Genomic DNA, 20,682 nt, shown 5'->3' on the forward strand with positions numbered 1-20,682 from the left:
GCAAAGCGTAGTCCGGGACGGGATAGTCCTGCCGTAAAAACGAATTCGACATAAGACACTTCTATAATAAGTCACCCGCGACAACTGTCAAATCCCTTTCTTCTTCTTGTTTTGTGACGTCATCGTGCAATGATCTATTTATCATTGCATTCTTGGGCACCCCTCTATCTATATCAAAACTCCTTGACGTCAAATTATCGACAGTGATGTTGATGTGACAGATAAACGATAAATACCAGCATATTATATCACCGATGTCAACCAATATCGTATAAAATCGAAATCTTTTTCATGAAAATAAAGATGTCGAGTAAAATCGTTTTCGCATAGACCCTTTTGTTAATTCATGTTGCAAATTTAATTTCAGCTGTAAATCATACATTTCATATATTTATTTACACTCAGTACTTATTGTACATTAGAAAAACTTGACACCTTCGTTGTCATCGAATGCAATTATTTCACATTTACCCTTAGCTTCTAGCACTTGCAGAGCTTTCTTAAATACATCTTGATTCAACCCGTGAAACTCTTCCCCAGCTGTATTCTCTCCTGCAACTAACTCGTAGATGGTGCATACAGTATTTGTCATACCGTTTGCCACAGCCCAGTCGTAGATAAGCGTGCTCCACTCGTCCAGCGTATGCCAGTAAATCTCCCATTGCTGCTTGCGTTTGTCCACCGCCGCGGCATTACCAGTTTTTACAAGCTCCTCCATTAGCCAGAGTCTCCCCTCGAGGGGCAGTTTTCTTGAAACTGTATCATTAACGAACAGCGGGCTATCCTCGTTAATATTCAACACCGCTTGTTTACAGTGCTTCTGATAGTCCAATATTAGCGATTTCCACGTTGATAACTGCTGCATTTTCGTTTTGGCATGCGACTGAACTCTGAAAAGTTGTTATGCATTTGGTGATTACTTCATTTTCTTTCTCTTTGCTTTATACATACGTAAAAAACGGAGGGAAATTATATTCCCAAGGCCACTGGTATTCTGCCATCCAATAAAAGGAACTATCGTTCGTGAATTACTAATAAAATGTAATGTTAAATTCGTTTTTTTTCCTAAGCCATGTTTGTAAACAACATGAATATGCTTCATATGGGACGAACAAAAGCGAAACTGACAATTTGCGTTTTCACTGGGGACTACCTACTTGATTCGTCTACCACTTAGCTTAGCAGAAAACTTCGGTTCTCAAAATAATCATAGACTTAAACCTATTTTCGGAAACTCATTTGTACTCACCAAATGTAACCTGACTCCCAAAGCATATAAAAAATCCCTTTTATGTTTTGGTTTGACAGCATGTCAGACCAAACGAGAGACGCAATTTTTCGGAAATGTGTGCGTGTACCTTTTGCATAACCAACACTTCGCTATGTTGGTCGCCGTTCGCCGCGGTTCTCTCTTGTAGTTAACTTCCCCGTCCAGTCTGTATATTTTGTCCGAGGTAGTTGCTGCTGGACACAGCTGAACGATTCTCGAGTTTGAGACCGCGATCTAATAGAAAACGAGTCATAAAACTACGCCAGTTAGAACAGCTCAACCTGCGATACATACTAATAGAAACTTATGTAGTGATTCGCATCATTTTTTATTTGTATAAAGCATCAGAGAATTCGCAGAATAATTATTTGAAGCGCGTTTTTCGGGAGGAACAATGTTACTGGTTACTGTTAGCTAACCTGGCAAATGTAGCGGATTTGGCGAGAGTCGTGGCAATTTTTTGGGAGTTTTGCCTTACCTAAAAAAGGAGTAGAAAAAGCAGCATTGCGTGTGTGTGACTTGCGTTAATGCCGTCCTTGGTTTTTTTTTGTGTTTGCGTCTATACATGTAGTGTACTGTGAAAAATAGTAAAACTTTTAATTTGGTAAAAGATTAACTACTTCTGGAATTTGTGGCTTGCAAATGGACAGTTGAGGTATTCAATGGTTATCCAAAAAATCGTAGAAAGTGGAAAGTCAAAGATTTTATTTTGTTTTCCAACAGGTTCTTGCATGTAGTGTCCGTTGTGAAGAAAGAAGAAACAAAATGGATGAGTTACAACAGCTGCACCGCTCAGTCGATCACCAATACAGCGATAAAAACCCTGTTGGTAACAACAACAAACCGCTGAAAGACGAGGTAATGCAGGACGCTGGCGTTCACGATGGCAGTGGACACTCGGTTGATAGTGGCTATAATTCATACCAATCGTTCAACGCTTCTTCTTCGGTGGCTCGATCGGTGCTGGCCACAATCGAGGAAGATAATGAGGCGGATACCAGTTTGGACGAACTTCGTTCGTCGGAAACTCCCCTGAGTCAAAATAGTATTCTTACTCCCACTACGGCGGCGAGCATTGAACAAATATCAAACTTTCATCTGACAACACCAAATAGTGCGATGAAAAAGCCACTGGAAAAGCGTATAGTTCTTGCCCGCAAACCTACCTGTCAGAATTTGTTTGTCCAGCGCACTCCAGATAAAACGAACGATGAAAACAATTTTTACGATCAAAAAGGTACACCAGTCCGATCTGGTCGGAAATCCACTTTGGGAAGTTTCACACCTCGCAAAAATAAAGCATCTGCCAAAAGGAAACTATCAACCTTTCGGGAGAAACTGTACTCGGATGGTGACAATACTGAAAACCTGCGATCTCAGATTCATTCAAACGATTCCTTGAACGCAGATTGCAAGCAGTTAGAGCAAGAAGACATTTCACCAATTTTCCACTCAAAACGTCGTAGAAATTCCGTGATTGATGATCTTATACGATCAAGTACACCAAAAACAGCGAGCTTCGAGCAGCGTTCTTTTAATGTTGAAACTCGTGAAAATATCGACCACAATGCATTACCACAAAGAAAAGTGGATGGCTATATGCGTAAGCCGCTCACTCTGCGCAGGTTCCAAAGTTTTAGCCCTAGCAAGATGCACAGTTATCGTGGGCGAGGTTCAATATTGCAGGAACAATCAATGAACACCAATCATAGGGCTCCCCTACAGAGACAAAATGCTTTGGAAGTAATGTCCCCACGGAATACTGTTAGACCTTCCACCATTACTACTACACAAAAAGCATCCGTAAAATCTACAGATAAAGCAAAGTCGACAAAAACTGTCGATATAGTTCCAGCAAAGACAGAAAGTATCAGTGCCTTGCTAGATGCTCCGTTGCTGCCATTGCAATCGAGTTCCGTTGACAATTTAAAAGAAGCAGATTTAGACCGGGAAATAACGCAGCTTCCATCGTTTGATGACTTTAGCTTAACTCCCTGCAAAGCCAACATCACGGCAGCTGCTTGTCCACAAGATTCCATACTGCGTGAGGCGCCGGTGCGTAAACCAGCATGCATGATAACCTCGATTTTGGATAATGATTCTGCTTTCATCGACTCTCTAAGCATTCCCATAACACCCACCTCTATTGGAAAAAGTACCAAACTGAAACGTTTGTCATCGCGCAGTCTATCGTCCACTAAGAAGGGAAAATCTCGTAGCAAACCGTCGTCTCCAAAGCTTCGCTCGCAACCAGTCATCCCGGGAACATACCGTCGATCTTACGTGGGCGTTGAAAGACTAAATATACTGAAACGGCTGAACGAACAGGATAAAGACGCTCTGGGGATTCTTCTGGATTATCTTGCCGACAGTGACCTGGTTCAAGTAGTGGCAGTTTCGCGCGGATGGCGTTCTATAATTGAATCGCATCGCCGCGTCAGTCGACGATTGCATGATTTTCTGGCTCGCGAATCACACTACAAAGAAAATTTAGATCGAACTGGACTAGCAGAAGTAGCTGCTGCGGACTGCAGTTTCCTGTTGCTGGGAAAATCGGTCAGCAGTGATGGAGCAAAGGAACTGAAGGATTCTGTGGCGGCTACAGCACAAGTGATACACCGTCAGCCGTTCAGTTTGTGCAACTCTATCGATGGCAATAGTTCGGCGCTGGAACAGAGACGCGCCAGCTCGGTACAGAAGTCACCACCCGTTAGTCCATCTAAGAGAAAGTTTCGAGAGAATCAGAAGGTAGGTAGTTTTGGTCGTTACGTATTGTAAATTTTCAAATACACTAAGGTTGCTTTTTACGCGTTTTTACGCGGCTTTTTTACGCGGATTCCGGAATTTACGCGGTTTTTTTTTACGCTGATTCCGGAACTTACGCGTTTTTTTTACGCAGATTCCGGAATTCACGCGTTTTTTTACTCGGATTCCGGAATTTACGCGGTATTTTTTTTGCCCGAATTTCGGTTTCCCTTCACTCGGTATGCAAAATTAACGATGTCTTTTTACGCGGATTCCGGAATTTACGCGGTTTTTTTTACACGGATTCCGGAATTTACGCGGTTTTTTTACGCGGATTCCGGAATTTACGCGTTTTTTTTATCGTATCTCCCGCGTAAAAAGCGACTTTACTGTACTGAACATTACTGCTTTTATGATTTTAGTTGTTGATTTTATGTAGGTAGGAGGTTAAAATTTGAAATTGTTACATTATCGAATAATTTCATTTATGGTCTTCTACAAAAGGCTGCAAAATTTGAGAAAAGCGAGTAGAGGTATCTGAAATCTGATCTCAGATATTTCAAACTATAAAAGTTCTTATATTTTCGAGCTTAAAACATTTGATATTTCTCGCATGATTTTTCAAAAGGACCTAAGTAACATTAAGAGACTCTCTTTGTGATAGATACTATTTGCATAGTACGCTAGGCTTTATTATAACCTTTCGATTTTTGGCGAAAAATTTAGAAAAAACGTTCATAATGACGCTGTAGTTAACGAAATAGAGTGAGAGAGGAGAGAACTTTTCGTTGTTACTAAGGTCCCTTTGAAAAGCTACGCGAGATTTAGTTAATTGTAAGGTGTATAGTAGACTGGGACACGGTTATATGGGAAAAAACGATGGTGTTATTTTTTCGCTCCCATGCAATTTTTGTGTTCCTTATGGATCCTATAACAACTGTGTAACTTTTCAGATCGATCGGTGAAACGCCCGATTTGCGCCCGATTTTTAAAGTTTCCATACGATTTTATATGGAAAAATTCACTTTTTCAAAACTTATTCTCTATAAATTCCCAGTTGGGTCCTAAAAAATATAGATACATGATATTTGTAGGAAATTTTCCTGGGAACAACTCTTCTGAAGACCGTAAGGCGCTACGATGCTTGTAGAAACAGCTATTCACCTCAAACTGATTGAATGTCTGACGGACGTCATTAGATTTTACTAGCAATACTGCTGCAGCATGCTGCTGTTGCAAATTCAACCATGTGATGAGAAATGATATCGCCTAAATTTATCTTGGAGGCTTCCCCGAAGATACTATGAGCAAAAATCACACTTTGAAAATTATTTCCACGCGAAATTATTTCTCATACTTAAGCAAGTCTGCAATAGCAGCATGCTGTAGCAGTGTTGCTGGAAAATGTCAATTGTGAGCCGTCCGTCAGACATTCAATCAGTTTGGGGTGAATAACTGTTTCTACAAGCATCGTAGCGCCTTACGGTCTTCAGAAGAGTTCTTCCCAGGAAAATTTCCTACAAATATCATGTATCGATATATTTTTAGGACCCAACTGGGAAATTATAGAGAATAAGTTTTGAAAAAGTAGATTTTCCCATATAAAATCGTATGGAAACTTTAAAAATCGGGCGCAAATCGGGCGTTTCACCGATCGATCTGAAAAGTTACACAGTTGTTATGGGACCCATACGGAACACGAAAAGTGCATGGGAGCTAACATTTATTTTTTGTCCCACCCTAGTGTATAGGTACAAATCTGTACCCACATCAAACAGTTTCTGACCATCTTATTTCTTTGTAAACACATATACAAGTTTCATCTAATGTAGAAGGTCTGTTGCCAATTTAAAACAATAGTTTTGAAAAGTGCATGAGTCTGCACAGAATCTGCACGAATTATTTAATTATTATAAAAACTGGAAACTCGGTGCCTCAAGTGCGAAATTTTGATATATTGCATATTTTATTAATTCTCGCGTAATTTTTCAAAGGGACCTAAGTAACAATGACAGTTTCTCTCCTCTTTCACTTTGTTTCGTTAATTACGTCGTCATTATATATATTTTCTAAGCTTTCTTCCCCTTAATCGAGAGATAGTAATACTGTCTTGCTTACTATGCATTGAGTGTTATGAAATATGGAAAAAATAACATAATTATTGATCAAAGAGAAAGTAAACAAAGAGAGTTTCTCAATGTTAGATAGGTCGCTTTGAAAAATTACGCGAGAATTATGTGACTCATTAACTAAATTTTTATTTGGGTTGGATTGAGCACAGTTCAATAAAGTTTGTTTTCTCGACCAATACTGAGTAGATATCCGAATAATAGTTAAAAATTCGAATGCTAGTTGAATCCAGAGATAAATATTTTTCTAGAGAAAACGATAATGATTTTCTTAATTACTTTGCGAGCAGATTTTTTAAATACTGATTGCCTTATGTCCATTTCGTTTTTCGGTGTACATTTGAATGAACTAAAAATGTTTATGCGGACGAAAACGATATTCAGAAAACGTCGCTGCATACGAGCCTTAAAGTAGAAACTCGAAACCTGGGCTGCAGCATAAAAATATCCCCTGAATTGAAGGGAAATTTTTTATTCAAGGCTTTCCAAACAACCAACTGTCAAACGCGCATATGTATGGGTAACAACGCTGTTAGGGGCAGTCGGTTTTGTATATATTGTACGTATACATTTGTTTGGCCTGGAAGAAAAGTGGTGAAATGTAGGTACGCAAAAGTATGTGTCTGGCCGGTAATCATATCGTAATCCAGTAATGTTTTAGCGTCCTGGTCTTTTATTTTGATTGTTCTCAACCCCATACGTCGTTTGTTGTTTGCCGATATGTGATATGAAGTGTAACTGCTAAATTTTACGGTTAAGTTTAAAGTGTAGTATCCACGATGTCTCGAGCAGAATATTATCTAGCGCTGTGTCTTCTGGATGCATTAGATGATCAATGCTTGGAATCGCTCCGAGTGCTGTTGGAAGTGCATAAAGCTAACCCGAACGCTATTGTGTTGGAGAAAAACGTTGCCCCGATTCATCTCGTCATTGGTGTCGAGGATGAGCGGCTTGCGGAACAAATGACCCGCCTCATGCTGCAGCACGGAGCGGATCCAAATCTTAGTACCAACACTGAAGGAATGACTCCTTTGCATGTTGCTGCTAATTTAGGACGAGTGAAGCTGGTTGAGCTTTTGCTGAAAGCTGGCGGTGATATGGATTTGAAGGACGATGAATTGAAAACACCAGTACAGTATGCTGTCGAGGAAGGTCATTATGATGTTATTAAAGCAATGCAGAATTTCGCTTTCGAGAAAAAATTCGAAAAGAAACGGGAACAGATGATGCAGCAGAATCATTCTTCCGGAAATGGGTATGTCAAATGCCTTGGAGGTTATCTCAGGTTGACCACTCCAACAAAGAACTGTTTGAATGCCGTACAAGTTCTTGACGAGAACAAATTGACTCCGAATCGAATTCACTATAATTTTGATGTTACTTCACCATATTACATCAATATAACACATCGAAGGAAAAGTCGCTCAAAAATAGTGAAAGACAACATTAATAAATCCATTATTGAAATTGAGCAAGCTGAGAGGCAAGAAGAGGCAAATGAAACACAAGAAAGTTCCGACGAGGAAGACATTGTGGTAGGACGGAGAAATTTGTTCGAGCTAACCGAACGAAACTTGACAGATTTTAGTCGGAATATGACTGGTATGGGCCGAAGAACCTCTTTCATTGAGTGTTGGCGGGACAAGGTGTCTGCTTTACGTGTAAAACACAAACTAAGTACGAATCTGCACGACATCGAGCGAATTTTATCAGGTTTTTCAGATGATAGCATCACCGAACAGCCGAAAAAAGATTTTTTGCTCGAACACAATAGTGGCAGCAGTAATATTTTCGATTCCGACGCTGAGCAAAATAACTCCTTCCAAACAGCTGTCGAACAAACACATTACGAAGATAGTCTGAAAACAAACGAATTCGCTCGTGAACCGATAACTTCACCAGAATCAGTGATCGTTTCGAAGTCAACCACACGAGAGCCGCACAACGGCATCGTGCAAATCACAGAGGAGTACATCCATACAGATGATGAAGCTGGTTTGGTGTTTTACGAGAAAAAGTTTCTAACTGAACCCACCTCAAAAGGACTAGCAATTTCTGACTATAGACGCAATCCCTCATTATCTAGCCAATCGACTGCACTCACACTGCCCCCACTGGATTACGACACCGATGCTCTACGAGCGGAACTGACAAATTTCGGTGAACCGCCTGGTCCTATTAATAAACACACGAAAAAGTTATATCTTAGAAAGCTAATCAAATATAAACGAGATCCTGAGCGAGCTTTAGTTACAGCCAGGGACAAACAGTATCCTAGTAAGTAAACAATACTACATAGTATGTACTTTGGTTCGGTGTTATGAATCTTTCAATATAATTAGTCTACCTTGTTCGATTTATTAGAAACTACCGTCTTTAGTCAAGGTTGCATATCAATTTTAGGGTGCTTTTTCGCCGCGTGCCGAACGATAACAAACTTATAGTCCCTAAGTAGTACCACAAGTTTGTCGAATAGTGCAGTGCTCTAACTCTTATGCCTGAAGCGAGAGCTCATATGCAATGCAATATTCAGTCAATATTTAGGGTGAATATTATGATATTCACTGCGAATATTAGCTGAGTATCGCACTGAATATGGGCTCTCACACTTGAGACATAAGAATTAGAGCATTGCTTTCTTCGACAAACTCGTACCATTATTTAAAGACTGCTCGTTTGTCGTACATTATGTTTCAAAATTGTACTTGTAGGGCGAGCCATCGGCACGCGGCCAATTGAATGGAATTGACACCTTAGAATTAAATATACAACCTTGTCTTTAGTCTTGCTCAATAGCAAGCGTATTTCTAATAATGACCAATAATTGTTGAAAAATTCCATAATACTCCATTACAACTGCATCGTACAAGCGATCAATCAAAGTAGCACTTCTATTTTGATATGCTTCGTCTTGTAATTCGTCAATTTTGTTCTAAAAAAATATTTTCGCATTATGCAGATTTCTCGGTAGAGCTTTTGTCTACTGTTCGCAGTGAAGATGTCTTCCGACAGATAGCTGACTATGCTCAACTAGAGGCAGAAATGTCAGTAGAATTTCAAACTACCACCGAAAAAACTTGGCGAGAAGGCCATCTGAAAAAGAGCTTCATCTATCTACTGATCGATCCACGCATCTCGGAAAATCTTCCTGCCCAGCAGAAGCTACTTACACCACATGAGCTGTGGAAGCGATTTCTGACTTCCATATTTTATGTTGGTAAAGGAAAATCCAGCCGACCCTACTGCCATCTGTACGATGCGATGAAGCTGTACCAGCAAAAATCAGTCGATCAGCACCACCTGAAGCTCCCAATTACCGAAACACAACTGCAGATTGAAGAGGAGCAAATCATTTTCCAGAGTGAAGATCGTATAGAGAGGGTTTGTCGTGCATCCAAGATACTTAATCGCAAGCAGATGACTGACAGTGCCAAGCTAAACCGGATAATCGACATCTGGCGCGCACAGCGAGGCGTCATTTGTTTGCACGTGTTCCACAGTATTATGCCTGCCGAAGCGTACACCCGAGAGGCGGCCATTATCGATGCGTTTGGGGTACAAAACCTGACTAACCTCAAACGTGGCGATTACTACGGAAAGGCTTTGTCTTGGCCAATGAAGCGCCGTAAACAGCTGGGTATTTTACTGCTTTACAAGGCAATGCTAATGTTTTTGGCAGAAGGCGAAACGCAACTGCTGCCGAGTGATTTGATTTAATGTGATTAAGAGCAAAGGTTCGCAATTATGTACTTATTTTGTAAAAATAAATTAACGGATGTAAAAAGTCTGCCAAAATATAATCTTTGTTTCTTTTTTTTGGAAGTACGGAAAAAGATAGTGTAAATACACAACACCTGAAAGCGTTTTTCCCCGTTTGATTAAAAAAAAAAAAAAAGAACTAGGTGTAACAACTTTTGATTTATTTTCCTAAAACAATTTTCTGATGGCATCACAAATGCCATTGCCACGAAAACCCAATTGCCAATTGTCACTTTGCCGAAACATTTCTCTGAATATTCGGTTTCATTGAATGACTCCCGAATCAATTAGTTTTTAATATTATTTCGCTTAATTTTGATTGCTGAAAATTCCGAATTGGTTGTAAAAAAATGCCCTTCGTGATTACAAAAACTAATATCCCAATCTTAGAAGAGGATGATTACCTACATACCGACAATAATCCGAGCACGATTGATAATAGAACATATTCTACCTACATTTTTTCTATAACCGGTGGTCAAATTTGGAAAGTATATCGCTTGGCCCCCTTGTCCCGAATCAGACGTGAAGCACAGCAATTTTTTGTCGAGTTCAATCCACGACTGTGGTTGGAAGTCAAAATCTTATGCTTACCGCTCAGTAACGTAGGTAAATTTCAAATTAAAAAAAATATTTCCATAGGCATTCTATAACAGTTAGGCACAATATTGTTTGAATCATTTTAATTTTATCCCTTTTATTGCTTTCCACAGATTGCCTCGCATCTGAAAAAATCTGAAAGACTGAAAACTTGCCCTCGCTGTGAGAAACCAAGCCGCGTAGTGCTCTGCAGAACCAGGCTGGCGCCGGGCGTTGGAAATCTCAGCCCAGGATCAGTGGTAAAGGTGCTTGAGAAATCCTACACGCTTCCTGACACTAGCAGCAGCAATAATGCAAGCGCTGCGTCCATCGTTAGTCCGGTGTCCCCAAACAAATCGGACCGAATCCGTCGCAACCTGTTTTCGACCAGTTTGCTTCCGCGAGCCTGTTCGGCGGAAGCCCGTTCGACTCCCGTTTTCCGAGGTAACGCTACACGTAGACGCAGTTCTGCCGATGGCAGTGCAAATTTGTCCGCTTCGTTGATGGAGCGCAAAATGCTCAGGAACGGAAGCCACCAGAAACGTGATGACGGTTCGCAGTGTGATTACGCTGTCTGTAGCGGTAAAAGTTGTGGGTTTGTGTTCTGTATCAAATGTCTGTGTGAATACCATCCGGATTCAGTGTGTAAAGATTTAGCACCAAACTCGCCTAGCAAAGAGGACGAACCGGCGCACAATGTCGCATGTAGTAAACAGAGTCGCCGTTCTCTACTGAGATTGCGCAAGTAGATATCCGTTGTACCTTTGTTCATCGTTTCAGGGATAGGTTACGAATCACTAAACGGTATTCAAATTGTTCTAGATAGTTATTTATTGCTATTAGGTATGTAAGTTCTCACGTTTCATTTCCCAGTTGAAAATTCGGATTTTTGTATTTGTACTTCTTTTATTTTAATGTGTTTTTTTTTCGTATCAATGACGTGCAATTGTATTGATTTTCTTTTATCGCAGACCCTTTGTCCTACTTATGAAGAAACTAAAAGTAATACACTTCGTTTCATTTTTCTCCGAAGGCTAACATTTTTATTTAAGAACTTAATTATCCCAGTATCGTTTGAACAAAAGACTTATAGGTTTACGATTTGCTACTAGTTCAAAGATTTATGAAAAAGTCTTGTGAATTAGGCAAAAGATAAATTTTGTCTTGTCTAGTTAGCTGTAGTAGTTTCAAAAACATTCTCAGCAATAATGCAAAAAGTATACAACATCGAGCAAACAATGAGCTAAAAGACTTAGCAGTCGAGATTCAGTATCGTGCAGCGATTTTTAAAAGACAATGACAAGAGTGTAGTCGAATCTAAACAATCTCAAAACTACCTCGTGAATTACCGTAAATTAGCACCGCGGGTAACTTTAATCGAATAGTGTTAGGCTTGTGGCTGGTTTAGCATGTATCACATCACTACTTTCCGATTGAATCGTGATTTGACAAAATGGTCAATTCTACCATTGAAAAAACATCATGATTGGTGTTTGGTAAAATCTATCCTTTTGTCGATCTATGAAATAATTGTGGCGATTAGCATTTATATGAACACTTTTTTACGTTTCCTAATAAAATTCGTTGAAACCATTTGAATGTTGTAAATATTTGATGACATTACGAATAACATCGGTGAAATATTATGACATCAGTTTGAACCCAAAATCCAAATATATGCAGTAAAGGCAAAGGCGCAGCGGACATCAATGCTTTTACGCAGGTAAGTACAAAAATTTTATAAGTTATTCCCCGCAGTTTTCTCCACATCCAACCGACGGAGAATTTGAGACGATCCCGAAAATGAAGAAGTTCTGCACTCTTCTGAACGCAGTAACATTGGATCAAATCGGTGAGCGATGAGTTGGCGTCGAGAATAATGTGGGTGCTGGTGGATTTGCAAGACGGGGCAGAGCTGCTTACGACGCTCAGGTTGAGACTGGTCTGAGTGGCAATCCTAGAGAGATATCGATTTAATCTGCTTGAGTCGTCAGCAAGTCGTTACTAAACCAAAATTATCTTTGGCGCGGATGGAATTCCATAGTGTGTTCTGAAACAACGTGCCGCTGTCCTCGTTCATCCGAACAGCAGACATCTTTTCAATTTTTTACATCAGCAAAGTGTGTTTCCTGTCAGTTGGAAATTTTCCATCATGTTTCTCGTCCACAAGAGAGGTGATAGGCGTGAAGTACAAAACTGCAGAGGCATCATAATTATTAACGACGCCCTATTCGCCAGCTGCTAACAACGCATCTCATCGGGCTAATATGGTTTGAACCCGAAACGATCGATAAAACCTTACTTGGTTGATCTTTCTTCGACTTGAAGCTCAAATAGACTGATCTGAAAGCAGATTTGATGGCGTAGACCACAGAATACTCTAAAATCGAGAAACTGGGAGTGTCATCTGCTCTTGTTCAGATCCTATTTAACGAATCGAGAACTCCGTGTGAAGATAGGGTTCCAATATTCTGTACAGTTTGAAAATGTCTCTGGAGTACCGCAAGGTAGCAATCTTGCACGCTACTCTTCATGTTATTCATCAATGATATTCCTCTACTACTTCCGAAAAGTTGCCGTAAACTGTACACCGATGCCGTTAACCCTTCATAAGGCCGTGAAAACTACGCAAGGAATCGACATAAGAGCAAGTTCGCGCCAAATCACCGATGGTCGAATATCGACCATTTTTGATTTGAATGAAATTTTGCACACGTATTTGGCTCAGCAAACTGAGCATTTTCCACAGATGGAGCGATTTTTTACACCCATGAGTTACATTCTAAAATTCGAAGCATTGTAGCCCAGAAACCGTTGGTTGTATAGAAAAACTGTTTGAGAATGAGTTGTAGGGAATTAAAAATGCACCATAAAAAAAATATTCACTGTACAAAAAAAAATTTTTTTGACCAAAAAAAATTAAAAATAAACATTAAATTTCAATTTAAAAAAAAGAGTTGAATTTTTTTCTTATTTTTTTTTAAAGAAACTTGACGTTAATACGCAACTTTACGCAAAAAAAGTCCAGGATGGAGAAATGAAAAATAATTTTTTTATGGTAGATTAATTTTTTTATGAAAATTCTAATTCAAACATTTTTCAAAATATTTGTATTCTGATGATTTTAAAAGATGCAGAGAGTCATTTTGAATCAAAAAGCTCTTGGTAGTAAACATTCTAAACGCATTGGTTTTCGAGTTATTTTAAATTTAAGCTCGATAAATTAATTATATTTCGGAAAATACACGTTTTTCTTAATTTGTCCATGGTTCTCCAGCAAAAACCTTACGTTCATTGGAATGCTTAATCAAAAATATACAATTCATTCTTTGACAACAAAACGATTGGATAAATAACTCAAGCGCTAAAACTTAGCCTACCTACACGTTCCCCCTTGCCGAATGTTTTATAAAAAAATATGTTTGTCGTGCAACACTACCTACTTGTTTACTAATACTAACTGTTTTTAAAGTACGCAACCAATAACTACTGGGTTACTTATAATATCTGTTTTCGTATATAAATACGATTGCACTACTCCAGATGTGTTAGTAACAGTTTGCATTTTGTGAAGATGAATAAAGTGAAAATGGAATACACCAAGGTGAAACTAGTTCTGTAAAGTATCTATGTCATGAAAAAATATGTTCTTAAGATAATAAAACTCGAAAATAAATATATGATTCTTATATAAATTTATATCACTTAAAACATTTAACTCTTTTCTTGAGAACCGTTCGCCCAATCGTTTGGTTGTCAAAGAATAGTCAGTCAAAGAATAATACCTTCCACAGTACTCTAGCCTTCTGCGTTAGGCTACCGAAACACGCAGAGGACCCCCTTCTTTCATGATAAACTCGTGGTCAAAACTAGATTCAAATAAAAAAAAACAAACTTTAAATCCGGTCCCCGGTAACCTGGTTCTGCTAGAACAAATAAAGCTAACACATTCCATAGCTTGCAGCCCCACAAGGTTGCACGCAACAGGCGAAACCGAGGAGATGGACCTGGAAAAGGACTTCAACCTCCACAGCGAATCACTGGACGGAGAGCCTTCAGCTTCATCACTAATCCCTGGTTCGCCTTGCGGGGAAGAGGAGAACCCGACAGACAGTCTGGATCCGGAGACACAGCCAAATGTCAAGAGGGAAACCCATGTCACCTGGTGCTGCTGTAAAACGGCTCTCCCAATCGCAACGGTGGCGTCTAAGAAACTGTTAAGCCTGGGCCACTCACACGATGAGGCCACAAGCTCAGTTCTGTCGCAAACAAGCGACAGCGGTCGACTGAAAAGGCCTCACCAAACCCAAGCGCCAAGGGCCCTATGAGCAAAATACCTCGGGATCTGGCATGCGCGGAACCATCTGCACCGCGCCAAACGTTAGGGGTATCCTATAAAGAAAACGCTGGAGGCCACAAAAATTGCCGATTTTTCATGGGTTTACCTTTACACGCACTGACGAAACTACGCATGCGGTGCAACCGGTCAAACAGTAAAAACGTACCTGGCGAACAAGGACATATATGTCACGAAGCAGTAGTCCTGTTCACTAGTCTCGGAGCTGCAGGCAATGACGCAGCGGCAGCGCCTGAATAAGATGGTCAAATCGATTTTCTCGGTAAATCCCGACGTGCCGGTGGTGATGGACAACGAGACCTGTCTCACCCAGCAGGGCACGTTGTATTTCACTTCCCCCACGTAGGAGGTAAGCACCAACGTGAAGTTTCTTTGACACACAAATTCCCCCAAGCAGGTGCTGCTGTGGCTGACAATCAGTGAGAAGGGGATGTCGAAGCTGCTCTTCTTTCGCTCCGGACTGGCCGTGAACGTTATACCGACAACGACAGAGTTAGATAGATGGAGACCACGCCATCTCTTAAACTGTGGGACACGGAAGACCTGCTGAAGGGCTTAAAATTATATAGGGCACTGCCAGGGTAGTGCGGACACCACAAATGAGAGAATTCTGCATCTACACCAGAGCAAAATCATTTCAAATCGCCTGGAAATACGCGAAAATTTAATCGACTATTTTTGATTTGAATGAAATTTTGCACACGTATTTGGCTTAAGCAGGTATTAGACGACGCAAATATTTGCTATTTTTGGTACGATTTTTATTTACACAAAATAGAATCTGTATTGAAAAATAGCAAATATTTGCTTCGTCTAATACCTGCTTTAGCAAACTGAGCATTTTTAACAGGTGGAGAGATTTTTTACACCCATGAGTTACATTCTAAAAGGGCGTATGCCTTTTGGCATAGGTTTTATTCGAAGCATTGTAGCCCAGAAACCGTTGGTTGTATAGAAAAACTGTCTGAGAATGAGTTGTAGGGAATTGAAAATTCATGGTACACTGTACAAAAAAAATTTTTTTTTTGACCAAAAAAAATCAAAAATAAACATTAAATTTCAATTAAAAAAAAGAGTTGAATTTTTTTTTATTTTTTTTTTAAAGAAACCTGACGTTAATACGCAACTTATAAACAAAAGTCCAGGATGGAGAAATGAAAAATAATTTTTTTATGGTAGATTAATATTTTTATGAAAATTCTAATTCAAACATTTTTCAAAATATTTGTATTCTGATGATTTTAAAAGATGCAGAGAGTCATTTTGAATCAAAAAGCTCTTGGTAGTAAACATTCTAAAGGCATTGGTTTTCGAGTTATTTCTAATTTAAGCTCGAAAAATTATAATTATTTGGGAAAATACACGTTTTTCTTAATTTGTCCATGGTTCTCCAGCAAAAACCATACGTTCATTGGAATGCTTGATCAAAAATATACAATTCATTCTTTGACAACAAAACGATTGGGCGAACGGTTCTCAAGAAAAGAGTTAAATGTTCTAAGTGATATAAATATATATAAGAATCAAATATTTATTTTCGAGTTTTATTATCTTAGGAACATATTTTTTCATGACATAGATACTTAACAGAACTAGTTTCACCTTATATTTTATATACACAATAAATAAATGATTCGTCATCTTTTGAAAACAGCTTCGTTTGGATCTTATTTTCTGAAAACGGAACAAAAGAGTAATACTTTTGTGTGGCAGCTATCATTCTAGATTTTTTGAAAATATTGCACCATTCTGTTACTCCTTGTTCATATTCTTCATATGATACCCAACTAAATGACATTTTTGATGAATTTTTATTATTTTTCTGATTAGACCAATCATACAATTCTTTTGCGCTTGTAATGGGATGTTCATGTTCTTTAGCTAAACTTGCATTCCCTGCCATTCGTTTTAATATGCCACCAATTGCATCGCATGGGCCTTTAACATGAGAAGTCGCAAAAAATGCCACTCTGCATCGACGTTATATTTTGTTTTGAACTTGCAAAGACTTGCAAAGTTTTTTCTATTTTTATATTGTGAGGCAGCTTCATCAGACATTAATATCGCTTTTTTCAACTCTATTGTAGTTTTTAAAAAACTCATTAATTTGGCAATGAACACCTGAACCGCAGCAGTATCATGATGGAGTACTTCCGATATTATGATGAAGCTGATATTCTTAAGTGTTCCAGATTCTGAATAGTAAACAACGAAGGGATGAATGGTGGCTTGACTATCATTCCAATAACTACACGCATCACAAATTGATAAAGACGTATTAATATGAGCTTGACTGTTCAATATTTTAAATTTTGCAATAACGTTTTCGTTTAATTTGCGTAAGCTTGATGAGCACCAATGATCAGGAAAGGGTTTACAGCATTTGGGCTGGGTGTATTCCATTTTCACTTTATTCATCTTCACAAAATGCAAACTGTTACTAACACATCTGGAGTAGTGCAATCGTATTTATATACGAAAACAGATATTATAAGTAACCCAGTAGTTATTGGTTGCGTACTTTAAAAACAGTTAGTATTAGTAAACAAGTAGGTAGTGTTGCACGACAAACATATTTTTTTATAGAACATTCGGCAAGGGGAAACGTGTAGGTAGGCTAAGGTTTAGTGTTGAGTTATTTATCCAATCGTTTTGTTGTCAAAGAATGAATTGTATATTTTTGATCAAGCATTCCAATGAACGTATGGTTTTTGCTGGAGAACCATGGACAAATTAAGAAAAACGTGTATTTTCCCAAATAATTATAATTTTTCGAGCTTAAATTTAAAATATCTCGAAAACCGATGCCTTTAGAATGTTTACTACCAAGAGCTTTTTGATTCAAAATGACTCTCTGCATCTTTTAAAATCATCAGAATACAAATATTTTGAAAAATGTTTAAATTAGAATTTTTATAAAAAAATTTATCTACCATGAAAAAATTATTTTTCATTTCTCCATCCTGGACTTCTTTTAAAAAATTGCGTATTAACGTCAAGTTTCCTTAAAAAAAAAAAAGAAAAAAATTCAACTCTTTTTTTTTTAAATTGAAACTTAATGTTTATTTTTGATTTTTTTTGGTCAAAAAAATTTTTTTTGTACAGTGTACCATGCATTTTTAAATCCCAACAACTCATTCTCAGACAGTTTTTCTATACAACCAACGGTTTCTGGGCTACAATGCTTCGAATAAAACCTATGCCAAAAGGCATACGCCCTTTTAGAATGTAACTCATGGGTGAAAAAAATCTCTCCATCTGTGAAAAATGCTCAGTTTGCTAAGCCAAATACGTGTGCAAAGTTTCATTCAAATTAAAAAATGGTCGATATTCGACCGTAGGTCATTGGGCGCGATCTTGCTCACCAAAATCAGAACGACGGTTTCTCCACACGTGCATGGCAAATATGCCATCGCAACATTAGGCATCATGCACAAATTACGTAACGCTAAAAATCTAGCTTCTAGACCCTCCCCCTATTTTACGTAACACTGAAAAACCTGCCCCCAAAATTTGCAACTCTCATGTCGTTTTCGTTTTCGCTGTGTAGCTACACTTTTTCCGTGCTATACTTTGCAGCTTCAGTGTCATTGCATTGGTATGCGTAATAATGGGATAGCTGTCAATTCGTTTTGTTTCGGTCATTATCGCATTCGTCATTTTGTCTCGTTCCCATTTCATATGTCCATCTCGCAAATGTGCTGAGAAAAAAATTACCTGACACTTTACCACGTGGAACGAAAACCAAAACAAACCAGTTTTGACACATACGTGTGATTGTGTTGGTAACTTCCTACAGTATACTCTGCTTTTTTCGGGTGTCGTCGGGGATAGAAAAAGTGTAGAAGAGACAGAAAAAGGGTCATCCGAAAAGTCAAATAAAACATTTTCGGTGTCAAAAGTGTCGTTTGAGTGTAGCTACACCGCGAAAACGCAAACGACATAGGCAAACATCACGAGCTACGTAACTGTCACAACTACCCCCCTCTCTCCTATGTAACAATAAGTAACGCAGACTCAACCCTCCTCCCCTCTTCATGCGTAACGTAATTTGTGTACGACGCACAGTGCGTTGAATGTATGGGAACGCAAGACAAAAATCAAAACAGCCATTTTAGTATTTTTTCCTCAATTGGTGTGACACGAAAAATGTTTAGTTCCGATGAGAGCTACTATTTGCATAATTAACGAATGTCAAATACGTAATCGCAAATATGTCTCCAACGCCATATATTTGTACAGAAGCATAAAATGATAATTTTCCAAGAATATTATCCATTTCGAGATAAAAGGCTTGAAAAGAATATTTGAATAATTTCTAGGCGATGAACAAGTGACCTAAACGCCATAACAATTAGTTTTTATTATTATTTTTATGTAATTCCCTTTTAATTATGTTTACATACGTTTTACTGTTGCAAGACATTTAGACATCATTATTCCAGGAATCGTGTGTTGTGTTGTTTATGAGTGAAATGTGTTTCACTCATAAATTACGTATTATATATGAAAATAAGGAACAGATGTACGATAAATTGCTCACTCTCGGTTCCAGAGGTATCATTCGACAACGCGAATTCCGGTTGAAAGAGCAAATTTGAGCAATGGCAATTGCTTCCAAAGTTTTAAGGATATTCCAAATAAGGGGAAAAAGTGACATTTAGAGCGGTACTTCGGAGTACTTTTTTTGAAGATCGATTTGAAATCGAAAATATCTTTTTTCTTTAAGCATAAAGAAGCATGACCAAGAAGCCTTTAACTTTCAAATGCGTTACGTTATGTTTCAATAGTAACATTTGAAATGTAGCAGTTACATACCTCTGCCGTTGCCATTTTGGTTTCAACTTGAAAAGATATAGAGTATATTAAAACATTATTTTGAAAACTAAGATTTTTTTTTAAAATAACGTGTCACTTGAATAGTTGAAACAACTTCACAGTAGATGCGTTTTATAATCGTATGGGTAAACTTACGAGGTTAATAATATCACTACAGTATGTCTCAAACATGTATAAAACATATCAGCATATAGAATTAGTTTAATAAGAAATCCACTTTTTTTATTTTTGTCTATGGAACGTTGCACTGTGCGACGCCTCGCTGAAAAGACTGTCGAACTGATGATGGAGCTGGACCAACAGTCTGCTAGCCTCATAGCAGCACCGAGCTTCCTGCTGAAACAAGTACGGCAAAGCACGCATGCGGGGTTGGCAGTCCTCTAGCACAGGCACGAGAGGCTCTGGTGCAAAGGCAGGAAAGGTACGTTTGAAGATTCCCTCTGGGAGTGTACCATTAGCACCGGACACTTTAACCTCGACGTAAGCAGACTTCGCTCATCAGCTTTTCGTCGCGCTGATCCGAAAATCACGGGTTTACGACACCAGGTTCTTGACTTAACCAACGCAAACGGTAAGTTGATTTATTACAAACAGTTAAATCCTAGGACTGCAATTCTGTAGAACAAAAATATAAAATTTGTTTCCATTACAGATTCAATACAAGGGGGTTTTGGTTGCCATTGTGGTGGAAGTCCCAACGACTAACGGCACCAGGGTTGTTATTTGTTGACACTCTTGAGTGAAAGTGAAAAAAGCATCCATAAACGTTATTTTTTTACAATCCTTTCAGAGTTCTCCCTTCCCGCTTTTTGCATGGAAGTGAACTGTCAAAACACCTCATTATATTTCATGCGATGGAAGCAAGACAACAAAATCAGTTAATCAGTTAACGAAGATTGTCAAGGTATCGGTCAGCGTCAGTGAAAAAGTGTTTCGGTAAGGTTCATTTTGGTTGAGTGGACTGTTTGTTTTCCTCTTTCGCTTTGAAGTGAAGATCATTTTGT

General features: G+C 38.6%; 3 protein-coding genes across 3 annotated transcripts; 2 read left to right on the forward strand and 1 right to left on the reverse strand.

Moving 5' to 3' along the window:
• Positions 1-377: 377 nt before the first annotated feature.
• Positions 378-1,234, reverse strand: LOC129723580 (vacuolar protein-sorting-associated protein 25). The gene is made up of 2 exons (XM_055677894.1): positions 952-1,234; positions 378-890 (listed from the first exon to the last, which is right to left on the reverse strand). The coding sequence occupies exons 1-2, from the start codon at positions 999-1,001 to the stop codon at positions 419-421; spliced, it is 522 nt and encodes a 173-aa protein (XP_055533869.1). The 5' UTR covers positions 1,002-1,234; the 3' UTR covers positions 378-418.
• Positions 1,235-1,361: 127 nt separating this feature from the next.
• On the forward strand, positions 1,362-12,075 carry LOC129723578 (uncharacterized). The gene is made up of 3 exons (XM_055677891.1): positions 1,362-1,925; positions 1,994-4,018; positions 10,617-12,075. The coding sequence occupies exons 2-3, from the start codon at positions 2,036-2,038 to the stop codon at positions 11,229-11,231; spliced, it is 2,598 nt and encodes an 865-aa protein (XP_055533866.1). The 5' UTR covers positions 1,362-1,925; positions 1,994-2,035; the 3' UTR covers positions 11,232-12,075.
• Positions 6,484-10,588, forward strand: LOC129723579 (uncharacterized). The gene is made up of 2 exons (XM_055677892.1): positions 6,484-8,421; positions 9,104-10,588. Exons 1-2 carry the CDS (start codon positions 6,924-6,926, stop codon positions 9,859-9,861), a joined length of 2,256 nt encoding a protein of 751 aa, XP_055533867.1. The 5' UTR covers positions 6,484-6,923; the 3' UTR covers positions 9,862-10,588.
• Positions 12,076-20,682: the final 8,607 nt, after the last annotated feature.

The sequence above is a fragment of the Wyeomyia smithii genome, chromosome 2, assembly GCF_029784165.1.
Source record: "Wyeomyia smithii strain HCP4-BCI-WySm-NY-G18 chromosome 2, ASM2978416v1, whole genome shotgun sequence".
Taxonomy (NCBI): domain Eukaryota; kingdom Metazoa; phylum Arthropoda; class Insecta; order Diptera; family Culicidae; genus Wyeomyia; species Wyeomyia smithii.